Source organism: Dipteris shenzhenensis, chromosome 18, assembly GCF_047967505.1.
Source record: "Dipteris shenzhenensis isolate YYH24624 ecotype China chromosome 18, Dip_SZ_1.0, whole genome shotgun sequence".
In the NCBI taxonomy this organism is placed as follows: Eukaryota; Viridiplantae; Streptophyta; class Polypodiopsida; order Gleicheniales; family Dipteridaceae; genus Dipteris; species Dipteris shenzhenensis.
This window is the reverse complement of record NC_141613.1, coordinates 48,886,914-48,903,208: the sequence shown is the minus strand read 5'-3', so window position 1 is coordinate 48,903,208 and position 16,295 is coordinate 48,886,914. Positions and strand designations below refer to the sequence as shown.

The window sequence follows — 16,295 nt, the reverse complement described above, 5'->3', positions numbered from 1 at the left end:
AGCTTCATATTAGGGTACTGTGAATAATATATCCATGGGGAGTGCCTTTTACAAGCTCAAGTGGGGGTTGTTTGCAGGTGCTTGCTTTGAATGCAAGCAATTTGGGCACATGGCTTCACAATGTCCTTCCCGAGCTCCACGGATGCCAGTGCAAGCTGAAATGGTTCAGCCTTTGAATAAGAATGCAAATGCCTCTTCTGTGGTCAAAAACAAAGGGATCAAACAGTTTTTCTCTGTTCAAGACAAAGGTTGTCTCAAATGGTAATGCTTCTTTTCATGTGCCTTTGTCCTCTCCACCTCAGGGAAAGGGGGAAAAAAATTTGACCAATGGATGGCAAACTCCTCGCAAAGTGATCTCCCCCAGGCGACCTTTGCCTTCTCAGACTTGGAGTGGTGCATCCTCTCACGGGAAAACACCTGTTGAAAACTCTGGTGTTGGCTTGACCTGGGCTGCTATGACTACAAATCGGACCTTGTTTCCTGAAGAAGAAGTTGCTGCACTTTTGTCCTCTCCTCAGGCTGATGCTTCATCCCAGGGCAAAGGCCCGGACATTGAGGTGGAAATGCAGACGTAGATAGCCTGTTAGTTGCTATACATACCTGTCCCATAACTATAATGAAGTGTGTTACTCTCAATATACAGGGAATGTGTGATAGTCGCAAATGGAAACTGGTCTGGATGTATATCAGGCAATTGCAGCCTGATATAGTTGCTTTGCAAGAGCATAATCAGCTTATGTATGCTGGTCAGATAGGCCATTTTGCTGGTTATGATATCTTCTATGCTGAAGAGCAGTCCTTTTCTGGTGTGGCTTTTTTGGTAAAGCATGACCTTCAACCTGTTGTGTGTTATGCTCTAGCCGAGATAGCATGACCTCGGAAAGATCGGTGGGCATTTTCTCTTAGATGACCAACTTTTGTAATAATTAATGTGCGTAAATGAAATGGTCAAAAGAAGTAACTACCAAGGTCCTAGGTGAGGGTGAAATGGCATTGACTAGGTGGTTCTGAGTGCTAAGGCCTAGGTGCACCTAAATGTGCAATAATGCCAAGGGGCAAATGGTTTTAATGTGCCCCAAGAGAGGGGTAAATGGTGCACCAAGTGAAAAGGCTAAAATGATGACATGTGGCAAGGGGAACCATCTAGGGAGATGAGGGTCTCGTGGATATGCATGAGAAAAAAAAAGGACGTATGAATTGAAAACTTGCGATCTACGAGAGTAGGCTGGGAGGAAATAACAGATGCCATCGCCCGTGATCTGAGTGTGTGTTAGAGAATAGAGATGTATCAATTGGTATCAGAGCACAAGGAAAGGAAGGCTTGGAGCGCAGAGGTGACGCAAGGTGGTCAATTGCATCACCTGTTCATGACGTGAGGATCGTTGGCTGTGACGAAGGCTGTACGTGACGGGAGCAAGTGGACGGGAATCTCCGGTTGATGTTTTGCGGTGACGATGTGGCATGGTGTTGACGGGCACTTACGCTCATTTACGCAGGCCTCCCTCCATCAGAGCGTTGTCCATTTATAAGCCTACAGAGATTCCGTCGGTTCACGAACTGTAGGCCTAGATATTCTGGTGGATTGACGAGGTGAGGAGAAACGGGCAACGTAGGAAGAGTCGCCATCGCCATCGCCTGCCAAGTTTCCGTGGCTAATTTACATCATAGTTCCAGAAGGTCGCAGGTGAAACGACGCGCATCAGAGGCGAGTGACGACAGGATACCCGTCGGTGGTAGCGACGATGCCGAATCATTGACTGGACTACCGCGGTTTTACCGTTTTTCTTTCCAGCCGTTGGTGGGGCTTTGTTTGGATATGACATCGGAGCTACATCAGGCGCTTTGGTATCTTTAACAGTGGAGGGAAAAGATCGTGGTCAGCCTAGGATGCTTAAAACCCGATCGTTGAACTCGGGATATATATTAAAAAAAGCGAACTAGAGATAAATACGACAAGGGGGATCAATCGACATTTCGAGAAGGAAATCAGGGAGCACCTTCTTTCGATACAGCTTTTACAGTTTTATATATAGTCCTGTTATTCCTGCACCGTAAAAGGAACGTTCAAAGTATTATATATTTGGGAGTTTAGTGTGCAGGAGAAAGAAAAACAGGAAAGCAGAATAGAAAAGAGGTCTATATATATTTTATTTGGGTTCTAGAAAAGACTGAAAAAAAAAAAAACCATTTTTCCTTTTTAAACTATGGAGGCAGAAGGACAGAATTCTAGGGTGAATCCTAGTGAGTCTAGAGCACGGTCTACACAACAAATGTCACATCACACAGCACCTACTTTGATCGGTAGGATTTCGATATTAGAAGATGCTTTACAGCAGATTATGAACCAGCAGCTTCAAGTGAACGCTGGTCAGAATGAGATCAGGGAGATGGTGCAAGCCTTGTCGGCTAGACCGTCTAGAATTGATAAGGGCAAAGCTCCAGCAGAGCCAGAGCCCAATATACATTCATCAGAGCGCGCGAGGGTCAAAGTGCCTAATATCGCTAATTATAGACCATAGAAGTACGCTGGTCGGATGACCGAGCGCAGTTCTGATGTGATCGAGGTTTGGTTACACAAGTGGGAAGAAGCCTTCGCCATTTGTGAAATCAGATCTGATCTAAAGAAATCCGTGAGGCCACTCACCTTTTTATTGAGGCAGTGGATAGATGGTGGATAAAGCAACAGAAGGATCAAGTTGCTCCTACCACCTGGGAAGGGTTTAAAGCTGAATTCAAGAAACACTTTCTTCCACCTGATGAAGAATCCCGAGCTTGGAATGCTTACAGAAATCTTCGTCAGAGGATTCTGTCGGTGGCAGAGTACACTGACAAATTCAGGGAATGTGTCATGAAAATAACAGACCCTCTCCCTATGTCGGTTCAGTTAAAAGACTATATCTATGGACTGAACGACAAGATCAAAATGGAAGTTCGGGCTAAATATGTGACTACATTAGATGAATCTATTGCAGTAGCCCTGAACTATGAGGATGCCAGAGGCAGACCTAGTGGATTTGTGCAGGCAGGGACTCAGTATGAGTACCCGAAAAAAGGGGGATTTCAGAGGAAATGGACTTCAAAGACAAGTGTCTCGTAGCCAAGTGGCCAAACCAAGCAGGTGAAGCCGGTTGAGGGACCAGCAAAAACAAGTACCACCGTTGGGGTGAAAAGAAAAATAACTCCAATGGCAGCCCGGGCTTGGTCAAAGTCCTCATTGACCCCTGAACAAAAAGAGAAAGCTAGAAAAGAAGGATTGTGCTTCGCCTACCTTCAGCGACATCAGTGGAAAGATTGTCCACTGAATAAAGACCGTCGCACGGCTAATATGATAATATCTGAATGCGACATGGAAATGCAGGAGAGTCCCAATGCGGAACATATGCAGATGCAATTGGCGGGACCTTCTCAGAGGTTAGTACCTTGTTTGTTATGTGTGTCTGTTGCTAAGCTAGTGACGAGTGCACCTGATAACATCCTATCGAGGCCCCCAGCAACGGGGTATACAGCCTTTAATGATACGGAGTTAATTAAAATGAAAGGGCAAGTGGCCAATCGTGATGTCATTGTGTTGTTTGACTCGGCGTTAACTCACAATGTGATTAACTCCAAGCTCGTGAAGAGGCTGAAATTAAAGACAAGTCCATCTGACTATGCGTATACAGTCAGGATGGCAGATGGAAGTTCAACTGAAGTATGGGACCAAAGGGTTACCCAGTTGGAGCTTCGGATTCAGGACTATGCTGAGAAGCTTGATTTTGAAATGACCAAGCTTGCTCATGCAGATATAGCCCTGGGTATGGCGTGGCATTCTAGGAAGAATCCAGCCATTGATTGAAAAAAGCACGTATATCAATTCAAGATGAATGATGTGCTTTATGTCTTGCGAGGTGAAAAAGATATACCTCAGGGACCGTTGGTTTCCGTGATGGAAATCCGAAAAGCTCAAGTAGAGTTTTTATTCCTTTGCACAGCATCGGTAGAGCCGGTTGATGATTCTTCGGCTAGCACTGATGTTACGCAAAGTGGTGAGATGGCCAAGCTGGCTAATCTTATAACAGAGAAGTTCTCTGACTGTTTTAAGGATGAACTACCTTATGGGTTACCTCCAGAGCGGAAAGTTCAACATAAGATTGAACTGATCTCGGGGGCAGAACCTGTAAATAGGCCTCCCTATAGAATGAGTTTTACTGAAGAGGCGGAGGTGCGTAGACAACTGGAAGAATACCTCAAGTTGGGGCAGATTCAACCAAGTTTCTCACCTTTTGCTTCGCCAGTGATATTAAAGAAGAAAAAGGATGATACGTTTCGCCTCTGTATAGATTACAGAGCATTGAATAATATCACTGTTAAGCACAGGTATCCGATGGCTCGGATTGATGATTTGCTAGATGCATTACATGGAGCCGTGATTTTCAGCAAGATAGATCTTAAGTGTGGCTACCATCAGATCCGGAGTAGAGCCGAGGATGTGCATAAAACCGCTTTCAGAAGCAGGTTTGGTCATTATGAGTTTTTGGTAATGCCCTTTGGACTTACCAATGCTCCAACGACATTCGTCATGCTTATGAACGATTTACTACGTCCGTATATCGGAAAGTTCGTAGTACATTTTATTGACGATATCCTGATATTCAATAAAAGTATTACTGAGCATCGTGAACACTTAAGAGTAGTGTTCAGTACTTTGAGGAAAGCCAGTCTTTATGTAAATAAAAAGAAAACTATACTGTGTATGGTTAGGCTTGAATATTTAGGATTCATAATTACTCCACAGGGGGTAGAAATGGATCCGAAGAAAGTGGCTGCGATACTAACTTGGCCAATCCCTCAGAGTCTGACCGCGTTTGCGATCATTCTTGGGATTTGTCCAGTTTTATAGAAGGCATATCAAAAGGATATTCCGGAATAGTATCGCCATTGACTGATCTGACCTCAGATAAAGTACCTTTTATATGGGGACAGAATCAACAGGAAAGTTTTAACACCCTAAAACAAGCTGTGGTTTCAGGACCGGTGTTACAAATAGTTGATCCCCAGAAACCGTTGTTCCTAGAAACCGATGCAAGTGGCATTGCGGTAGGAGCAGTCCTCCTTCAAGAGGGAAGGCCAGTAGCCTTTGAAAGCAAGAAGCTTTCTCCCTCTCAAAGGAATTGGCCAACTCATGAATTGGAGTTGTATGCTGTTATCCATGCTTTGAAAACATGGAGGCATTATTTGTATGGCTCAGAGTTTTATGTGGATGTGGATCATGATACTCTGAAACATTTTTGTAAACAGCCTGACTTGAGGGGTCGCCAAGCTAGGTGGGCAGAGCTCATGCAGGAGTTTAATTTGACGATTCGGTACCGAAGAGGAAAAGACAATAAGGTTGCTGATGCGTTGTCTCGCATTATGCACAACCTGAGTTTCACGGTATTAGAGAGTGCTCTAATGACCGAGATTAGAGAAACTCAAAAAGTGGACCAGTTTGTCCAGAGCTTATGGCCTAAGGCTCATGTGTTAAAACCCGGGGAAAATGAAAAGGATGACCTAGCATCCAGAAAAGGCCAAACTTATGCAAGATATACCATAAGGGATGGTATGCTAGAAAGAAATGGCAAGGTTGTAGTACCTAGTCAGAATGATCTCAGGCAGAGAGTCATTCGACAGTGACATGATAGCCCGTGTGCGGGACATCCAGGAGTCGAGAAGACATACGATCTCGTGAAGCGAGATTTCTTTTGGCCAAAGATGAAAAAGCATATTCATGAATATGTGACACGGTGTTTCTCGTGTCAGGTAAGCAAGGCCGAGTGGTTGAAGCCACCCGGACTTTTACAGCCTTTGGAAATACCACTAAGTAAGTGGGAGAGCATTTCCATGGACTTTATTGTAGGGCTGCCTACGACACAAGGAGGGTATGATTCTATCCTTGTGGTGGTTGATCGTCTAACCAAGATGGCTCACTTCATTCCGACTAGAGAGTCTGTTAGTGCCCCGCAAGTGGCGGATTTGTTCATTAGACATATATTTCGTCTGCATGGATTGCCTAGATCCATAGTGTCAGACCAAGATGTCAGATTTACCGGTCATTTTTGGACAGCGGTATTTGAGACACTAAGGACTGAGTTGGGAATGAGTAGTGGGGATCATCCTGAGACGGATGGTCAGACGGAGAGAGTCAACAAGACTTTAGAGGATATGCTGAGAGCATATGTGTCATTGAGGCAACATACATGGGACAAGTGGTTGCCATTGTTGGAGTTTGCCTACAATGATAGGAAACATTCCTCTACAGGGTTCAGTCCGTTTGAACTGAACTATGGTTATAGACCAACCAATCCAACTATAGTTGGAGTACCTCATAAAGTGCCTAGTGCCGCGAACTTTGTAGTTCAGATGCGGGAGATGCTAGCACTTGCGAGAGCTAATATCCGTCAGGCTATGGATAGAGCCAAGGTGTATGCGGATGAGAACCGGTCTATAAGAGTATTTAAGGAAGGAGAAAAAGTTTTTCTCAGAGTTCCTTCGCACTCGAAGTCGTTGACTTCAGGAGAGTGTGCTAAGTTATCACCTCGATACTGTGGGTCGTGGTTAATTCTGAAAAGAATAGGCAAGGTAGCCTATAAATTAGAGTTGCCACCGGGGTGTAAGGTGCACCTAGTGTTTCATGTTTCTCGTTTAAAGAAATTTTTGCATATTGGTGACTCACTAATCGAAGGTGTGGTTTTGTTTCAGGAGATAGAGGATAATGCAAGATGCAAACCAACAAGAATCCTGGACCGAGGAACAATGCAAATACGAAATCGGAAGATACCCACGGTGTTGGTTGCATGGCATGGTCAGCCTCTATCGGAAGCTACCTGGGAATCCGTATACCAGTTACGGAGAGTGTTCCCAGATTTCATCATCGAGGACGCTGATGCTTGAAGAGGGAAGGAATGTTATGCTCTAGCCGAGATAGCATGACCTCGGAAAGATCGGTGGGCATTTTCTCTTAGATGACCAACTTTTGTAATAATTAATGTGCGTAAATGAAATGGTCAAAAGAAGTAACTACCAAGGTCCTAGGTGAGGGTGAAATGGCATTGACTAGGTGGTTCTGAGTGCTAAGGCCTAGGTGTACCTAAATGTGCAGTAATGCCAAGGGGCAAATGGTTTTAATGTGCCCCAAGAGAGGGGTAAATGGTGCACCAAGTGAAAAGGCTAAAATGATGACATGTGGCAAGGGGAACCATCTAGGGAGATGAGGGTCTCGTGGATATGCATGAGAAAAAAAAAGGACGTATGAATTGAAAACCTGCAATCTACGAGAGTAGGCTGGGAGGAAATAACAGATGCCATCGCCCGTGATCTGAGTGTGTGTTAGAGAATAGAGATGTATCATTGTGGCTCTCAATGATCGCCATGGTAGATGGATTATTGTTCAATGCCTTGTTCAAGGAAAAACTTTTGAATTTGCATCGGTTTATGCCTCCCAATCTTCTCATGATAGAGCTTTGATCTGGGCTGCCATGCATACTTATCCATGGCGACAACATGCCTTCATTTGTGGTGACTTTAATAATGTCCCTCAATCAGGTGACAACACCTCAGGCCACACTCATATGTTGGCTTCTGAAACACAGGCATGGTCTGATTTTTTGCTTCAGTTGCGCCTAGTTGATCTCTGGAAGGAATTACAGCCCATGCTTTCGGGCTATACCTTTCAGCATAATGCTCAATCTTCTTATCGGGCACGCTTAGACAAATGGTATCAAATTGATCCACAGCATTATGATGCCTTTACTTGTCAAATTTGGGTTGATCATGCTTTCACACATTCGGATCATGCTCCATGCTGACTTTAAAGCCTTGGTCTCTGATGCTATTCAGCCTCTCTCTCATCAGATACACATTGGTTTGGATTATGCCTGGCAGGCTTTTGTTGCTCGGATGCAAGCACTTATTCGAGATTATGGCAAATCCTATATGCAAGCCATAAGAGAGACTGTAGCACATGCCAAATTTACTTGTCAGAGTTTGACTGAGCTTGCTCATCTTCGCCCTTTGTCTTCAGAGGAAAGCATGCTCTTATGTCAAGCTCAATTCTCTCTTCAATCCAATGATCGCAGAAAGCTTGCTAAATGGGAAACTCGATCCAGACAACGGGCATTTTTGGATAAAGGATGCTCTTTCAAGCAATTTTTTAAGAGTTTACACTACAAAAGACAAGCTTCCCATATGTCTCGGATCCGGATGCCTGATGGCTCTTGGTCAACATCTCGTTTAGAGCTTGCTGATTTATGTGTGCAGCACTTCTCCACTCATTTTGGGCATGTGGATACTCTTTCTCCTCGGGCCGTGTTTGCATGTCAGCTTCTTTTGCAGCATATTCATCCAATTATGTATCATGCTCAGGCTTTGGAACTTGAACATCCCTTCACTGAAAGGGAATTGTTTGATGCACTGAGATCCTATGGCAGATGGAAATCTCCAGGATGGGATGGTCTCACTGTTGAATTTTTTCTTGCATTCTGGGATCTTCTTAAATTCACCTTGCTGCAAATGGTAAATACAGCATGGCAAAATCAGCAGATGCCTGTGTCATGGAAAAAGGGTCTTCTCAAACTGATTCCAAAAAATCAGCTATGTGATTCACTTGGTGATTGGAGGCCAATCACGCTCATGCCAGTCATTTACAAGATCATTGCCAAAATGGTGGTTCATCGGATTAAAGGTTATTTGCATGATAGGTTGCATCCCTCCCAATATGGCTTTGTTCCACGTCGCCATATCACAGATAACATTGCCAATGCTTACATTGAGATTGAATATGCCAAATACACGCAGCAGGATATTCTACTCTTGCAGGTAGATATTGCAAAAGCCTTTGACACAATTCAATGGGATTTCATCTCGCAAACTATGCGAGCTTTGGGGTTTGGACCAAAAATGCAGCAGGTTATTTACTGGCTTTACAGAGATAGCAATGCGGCTTGCATTCTTTCTGGGGATATCTCTGATGAGTGGACTCTTCGTTGTTCGGTCCGCCAGGGATGCCCTCTCAATGCTTTACTGTATGCCATTGCTACTCATCCTATGCTGCAATATATTGATCATCTTGTGGCTACAGGATCACTTCATGGCTTGGAATTGGATGCTAGTCGCAGGTTGCTCAAGCTTATGCTGATGATTCTTTCTTTACCCCAAAGAATACGCCCCATGATCTTGGTGCCTTGATGGAGGCCCTCTCTGTTTATGGTTTGGCAGCTGGTCTTCATGTTAATTTTCAGAAGTCTAAGCTGTGCTCCCTTTGCATTCCAAAGACTGGCATAGTCTATTATGGCCCGGGGATATCATTCCACCCACTCAGTTTGTTCGTCATCTTGGTTACCCTTTGAGGTGGGAACTCACTCGCCGACAACAAACTGATTGGGTTTTGGCTAAGCTTCGGAAAAAGCTTGAGTATTGGAAATTGGCAACCTGGCCTTTGCACGTTCGTCTTCGAATAGTGCAGTCCATCCTTGTGGCATATATTCAATTTTACTTGCCATTCATCATGTTCACTAAGGCAGATCTTACATCTTTCATGTCTGTCTTTATGGAAATCTTCTAGCGATCCAAACATGGCAGAAAAAGTCTCAGGCTGCTTTCGCTGCATCACAGTTATTCTCCCAAGATGCATGGTGGATTGAACATCACGGATATTCATGTGCATATTCTTGCCCACAGGGGAAAAATGTTGCTGCAATTTTTGCAAAGTGATCAGCCTTGGGCTCTTATGATTAGAACTCTGTTCACTCATATCAGTATTTCTGTGTTTGGTCATTGGCAACTCGATCACTGGGATTTCTTTTTCGGCTGCAGTGATGGCACTTTGCCTAGCTGCCCTTTTGTCTCCCGCTTGCTTCTTGACTAGAAGCATGTTCTTTCTCATCTGGAATGGAATGGAATGGACGGCAATCTTTGCTTGGGAATTCTTTGAGAGCTGAAAGCATTCACTCGTCGAAAGTCTTTCAGCCTCCCTTGGCTTTCCAGAAACCTCAACGTTCCTACTTTGTCTCGTTTAAAGGCATCACCTCGATTGCTGATGTTATAGATGATGCTGGTACTGTGCTCCCCTTTTCTCTAGCAGCCACTGCATATGGATTGGGCTCTCATTATCGTCCTTTGTAGTGACAAATTACTTCTATGCTTTCGCCTTTTGTTCCGATTCCTCCTTTGGAACTCCAGGACCGGTTCGAAGATTGGACTTTGACTTCTCCTGAGTCCTCTTCTCGTCCTTTGAGACTATCTCAGATTACTGTACCTGCATTGTATAAAATCCTTTTGCCTCAACCTTGGGTTTTTACGAGAGGTGATTCTGTTTGGCGAATGCATCGCCCAGCCAAGTGGTGGAGGAAAAGATTACAGCAACTTTGGGCCTATAAAGTACCACTTCGGCAACAGGTTTTCTTTTAGCGAGTTCTTTTGGGAGTGTTTCCATCTAGACAGCTATTAGCTCATCGACACATTGCTCCTGCACTTTGCCACAGATGTTCTGCTTCTTCGGAGACTGTGCCTCACTTGTTTTGGCATTGTCCATGCTCTCGTGAGTTTTTTTATCCGCTTCAACAGCGCTTGCGAGCGAGATTCCCATCTGTTCCGTTTGGGAAGTTCTTCTAGCTATTTGGATTTCATCCATCCAGACCGGAGTTTCATCTTTTCTTCGTTTGGGTTCGCTACTAGGCACTATGGACTTTATGGACATATAGGAATTGTAAAGTCTTTGGTGATCCTACTTTTTCTCTGTTTGGCTTTTTTTGGCGTTCTCTGCAGCAATCTTTCTTTGATTGCTTGCAGACCCGCTGCATAGATCATGAGGTCTTTTTGGCATATACTGAAATTTTCAGTTGACGTAATTGTAGCACCTTATTTTGAGGTTGCTACTCATATAATATAATTAATCAAAAATTTCACCAAAAAAATGTGTGTGTGTGTGTGTGTGTGTGTGTGAGAGAGAGAGAGAGAGAGAGCCTTTTAATTGGGTGGTGTAAGGAAATAGGAGGGTCATTATTTTATATAAGAAACCCATCCCCGTCCCAAATAGGGATACATGGCCTGTGGAACTACCAGTGCTTTGTCAGTTCCCTTTAGAGTGGCAATGGGACATTGTGGTCCTTGCCAAGTAATTTCATCGAGACTTTCTGAAGGAAAGATCCCATTATATACATAAGACACAACAGAGACCAAAGAAGGGACTACCAATATACATGGGTAGGCGTGGCGGTCTACATACCAACAAGAATCCTGTTCAAATGGAGGAGTACCAGGGTCTAGAGAAGCAGTCATTTTCCATTCCCACCTCCACAGTAGTACCATAGTTACATGTGTATGGAGAGTAGCATGCTGCGATGTACACATCCATGATCTGTGGTCTCCCTGCCAGATCCTCTTCTATCAGACTAGTCACCTGTAATGCACTAAAGATCAGAATACGAGGCCTCCGTGAAGGCTAGCTCAAAGAGGAGGATAGGTACAGTGAGACTCTAGCACAATTCAAGGCAGCCACCACTGGCATTGAATGGCCAGTGGAAGACAAAGACAGACTACATTTCACACATAATATTCGCCACTCTAGAGGACATGCTATAATTACACACAACACTCAGGATATATGAATCATTCTTCGTCAATCCTTACAAAAGGGAACAACAAATGGATAGCCAAAGAACTCACATGAGCTCAGCTGAGCCAAAAGGCAATAGAACCATCTCATAGATTCCAGATCGAGGCAAGTCGTGAGAGTGCAGCCACACAATACCGCAAAGACCCAAGGCTCTGCACCCTTTTTGATACACGTGAGGTAGAGACCAAGGAGCATGTCCTCATGAGATGCCCTAGGTATTAGAGGTCCGTGGGAGATACAAATCTATTTTCTCCCATGGATACATGGATATTAGCAGAATCATTGACTACTACGACTAGAGATGTGCCACATTCTTCATATACAAAGCCACACTGGCTTAGGTTTAGACTCGTTAGACCTGTTGTGGAACACAGCCCCAAACAGCAACAAATCACAAGCTTCTCCTTCACAGAGCAGAAGTGGATGGGAGACGTCCGGATCAAGAACTTGACCAAGTCAGCAGGAGACTGGACACAAGCTTAAGGAGCACCTTCCCCATCCAAGGAACCATCATTGTAGCATCTCGACGTCAATATTCCTCATGCCGCCCACGGTTGCATCCTACAGATACGAGCAAACGATGTCAGCAGCTGATTTCAGACATGTTTTAGAGACACCATGACTCCATATGGAATCCAAGGCAGGCCCATGCTGAGCTCACATCACTCATGCCTAAGACATAAAATAGGACACATGATAGGATATGACAGGAACTCCTTGACATACCAAGTTTCTTTCCTATAGTTCCTAGTTTCATCATTAGCCCTTTCTTAGAGGTGTGATAGACACCTTTAATTCTGAACGACAAATTGATGTAATGGGGTGTACCAAGGGGTACAAGGTTTGTGTGAGGTTGTGTGTTGGTTAGTGTGACCAGGTTTAGTGGTAGAAGGTTCTATTAGGTGTGATTGAGAGATTCATGGGCTTGATTGAGAGATCAGTGGAGTGATTTGTGGATCTAGAGGTGCTCTCCTTTGGGGCACATACATTGTATCAGTTGCCCTTATAAGGGCCTCTCCTCTCTTGAATAAACAACTCTATTTTGCTTCATTTGCTGATTCCTTCTTGCTGTTCCATCATGCGGTATCAGAGCTTGGTTCACCCTCCTTGAGCCCTTTTTGAGTGCCATGTCATCATCTTCCCCAAATGAAGCTTTTCTTCATTCTCTTCCCACAGATTTTGCTTAGGTTTGTTCTCCTCCATCTCTAAGAGATTTCCCACACCCTCTGAGCCCAAGCTTCCTCATGTTGGGGCAAATCCCTGGCTAGGAGGAACTAGGGAATAGTTCCTTCATTTGCCCGTGCCGACACGCTTTCTAGACGCCGAAGATTAGTCTGAGCAACAATGGTCCAGTATATGAGGAGAAAAGATAGAAAAAACAATAAAAAATGACGCTATTCTCACGGACGTTCTGACGCGGCATTGCACAATTCTTCCCTAGGGGCTTCTCTCTGGTAAAAGAGCTTTCATTCCATTGCAAAATCCCCTTCAATGCTTGCTTCTACAGCTTCAATTTCAGCCTCCAATCTTTGCTCATTATAGCTTTGTATTCATGGAAAGATAGTTTTTGAACATGCCTTCTTCTTGTGGTTCTAGCAACACTCCATGTGTTAGAAAGATAAAGAAAAGAAAACTCCAAAATACACCTTCCAAGGAAAATTAAACAAAGGAATGACTGCAAAGAACATGGGTCAAAAGCAACTTCAAGGGATCCACCAACAAGAGCAAGATGAAGTGCAACTTTTGTGGAAAGCCTGGAAATTTTAAGAAAGAGTGCAATACAAAGAAGAAATTTTCAGCAAACCTTGTGGAAGAAGCAGAGAAAGAAGAAGAAGAAGAACCAGAGGATGTTAAAGCTCTCACTGCTTTCACCACCCAAGTCAATCTTGACAAGGGTGATGACCCATATATTTTCTAAGTTGTTTGTGTGTGTGGTCAATAAGGGTTCTCTGCCCTGGGATGTCCCCCTTAACCACAATAAGGGACTCAAAAGGTGCAGATTTTGATGCCCTCAGATCCCCTTATTCAAATGTGTAGAGTGATTGGCCTTCCATACATCATGTCATTTCAAAAAGAATTTTTAAGCTAATCAGAATTGCTATAGGCCAAATATGGTCAGCATATTTCAAAATAGTTTCAGTCACATGGTAAATGGAACTGACCTCACTAGCTCAAAAAGTGACGAGGGATAAAAATTTTAGTGATTTGCCCTTATGCCTGAAATAAAACCCTTACCTTAGGCAGCAAATACAGAAACATTCACTGTTCTTTTACTGAGTCTCCCTTACTTCAAATACACAACAATCCTTAGGCAGCAAACTTGATACATCAATTGCAAGCAGCAGAGTATTCATACTGTACCCTTTTTGCATCCATCTGACTTTCCATTACACGTGGAGAGAAGGCACGAGCTAAGGTCGATCGACTCGTAAAATCGAAGAATGATGCTTGCCCTCTAAAAATCCGCCTCAAGTGGTCCTGAAAAATATGCCTATTTAGGAAAGAGGCCTTGCAGAGATACAAACATGCACAGACAGAAAACCATACTGTTGCATTGATTATTCTCTTTTCCTTTTGAAAACCTTGAATAATCAACAGCGATACTGATCCAGGAGTCCATATCTGGTAGTTAGACAGCTTCCTACAGTGACATACAAGTGTACTCATAAAATGTGTACAGATATTGCTTACCAGCAAATGCGAGAAGTCTAATTCCTTGTAAGTAACTGCAAAATCAATATCAAAAGAAGCTATCTGCAAGTAAAACCACTTTAAAGTGTAAGTAAGCATCCTTGCATGTAAGAACCCAATTACAAAATAGGGCATACCACCACCCAGGTAAACCTTTAAGCATAGACAGCACAATCTGAATACAGTAGCTTTTGTTTAGCAACATAAACCTGCTCACGAAGTATAAGAAGATGCTTAATTAGGAACAGTTGTCCATCCATTTGAGAGGACCGTCTCATAATCAATTTGCTGGTACGCTGACTCCAACAACCGACCAAGGAAGCACATCAGGCACTTTCACGTCTAATGTTGTATAAGCTCAAGTCAGAACCAAAAACCTAGAGAAATGTTTGGACGGTTCAACCCTGGTTGCGAATACTGTTAGAATCTGAGGCAAAACACATCACAATTGCCAGAGAAACCAACCTGTATTGACATGGAGCAAACTCCAATGGAATCCTACAACAAACAAGCATTTAATTAATTCAGATTCTTATGGGGGCTGCCACCAATGCATACATGATTACAAGCAATTGGCAGACTTGCTATTGCATGTCTGGGTCGGTTGGATGCAAAGACACTTTGTACCTCCTATCCAATGCATAAACGCAAATTAGTCATAGGGTTCTTGGCATTTATCCAATAGATTTCATGGTGCAGATTAAACTGGTACATTTTGCTTTCAATGGCAGCAAAACTAGGAACCATGTTGACCAAAAGCTGATTAGAAAAAAACATGTGGTCTTGTTCTCTCAAGTGATAGTAATGTAGATAACCAAAATGGCTGATACATTAGACTTTTGCATCTTGCTGAAGGAAACCTGAGCAAGGCCTGTAAAAATTGCAGGTTCTAGGCAGCGATATAGCTTTGATAGACATGATAATGTTTTTTCAAGAGGTGGATACCAACTGGCATAAGCATCCCTCCCTTCCTCCCCCTGCCAAACCACAATGTTGTTAAACTACAAAAAGCAACCACTAGTATTGTCCTAATGATATATGGATTCAAAATACTCAATTTCTGTCTCCCTAAATATTATTTTTCATTCAAGATCCCGTGATCTTGTGTCGATTCATCTACTGCATGCTGACACTACTTATGTCAGTTTGAAGTAAACCATTGTGATTCTCACTCAACTGTGTCATGGCAAACATTACCTCAACATCCACCAAGGAAGCATCCCGCTCTAGCTTTGCTGGATAATCTAGGTCTTCAGAAGAGGGCAAATAATTTGCAATCTGTATTTAAGAAAAAACGATTAGCAAGTCCCAATATTAGTTTGATGCAGGTAAGTCTCATATAGAAACATCAGGATCCAAAAGAGAAGCACACAAAGGCTTTGGTCGCCAACAAATACTCTGTAAAATCAGCAAGTACATCCAAATGGGAGCTGTAGTTTTTCAGTATTTCACAGGACATGATGTTTCAAGACGGACTATGAATAAATTCTAATAGCAATAGAGAAAATAAAGAGGGATAGTGAAAAACGAAATACATTTGTCTAAAAGATCCCCCCCCCCCCCCCCGGAAAAAAAAGAGAAAAATACCCCCCCATGTTAAACCGGATCTAGAAAATTTTATATGTGCTCGCTCCTACAACATGATTTCAAGTAAATTCACCCACTCTCTGGTACTGAGAAAGAGAAAATACACGATTGAGCACTGATTTCAGAAATTACAGAATCATGAAAACAGTTTATGCCAGCCTGGTCCTCCACTGGGGCAAGAGTGAACTCGTGAGAGAATTTATAGTTTTGTTGACACCTAATGAATAAATTGAGCAGAGAGATGAACGTAAGCATGCATGCAGGGTGGGAGAGAGAATGCATGTTGCCACATGAAATGGCAAACCCATCATTTGTGACCTTGAGATCACTGAAGAACCAGCTTTCCATTTGATGCTACCCTAATAATAACTACTCGCCACTATTACAA

The 16,295-nt window shown here is 43.3% G+C and overlaps 1 protein-coding gene across 2 annotated transcripts in view; it reads right to left on the bottom strand.

Annotated features, from left to right (window-relative positions):
- The window catches only part of LOC147891349 (sec34-like family protein), a 156,211-nt gene that overhangs the window by 17,293 nt on the left and 122,623 nt on the right, over window positions 1–16,295 (bottom strand). For both annotated transcript variants that reach the window (XM_087389550.1, XM_087389551.1), the window contains exons 17-22: window positions 15,518–15,598; window positions 15,181–15,297; window positions 14,786–14,818; window positions 14,530–14,616; window positions 14,321–14,383; window positions 13,991–14,107 (exon numbers count right to left, since the gene is read on the bottom strand). In XM_087389550.1, the coding sequence (XP_087245676.1) occupies window positions 13,991–14,107; window positions 14,321–14,383; window positions 14,530–14,616; window positions 14,786–14,818; window positions 15,181–15,297; window positions 15,518–15,598 (498 nt within the window). The remainder of the gene's footprint in view (window positions 1–13,990; window positions 14,108–14,320; window positions 14,384–14,529; window positions 14,617–14,785; window positions 14,819–15,180; window positions 15,298–15,517; window positions 15,599–16,295) is intronic.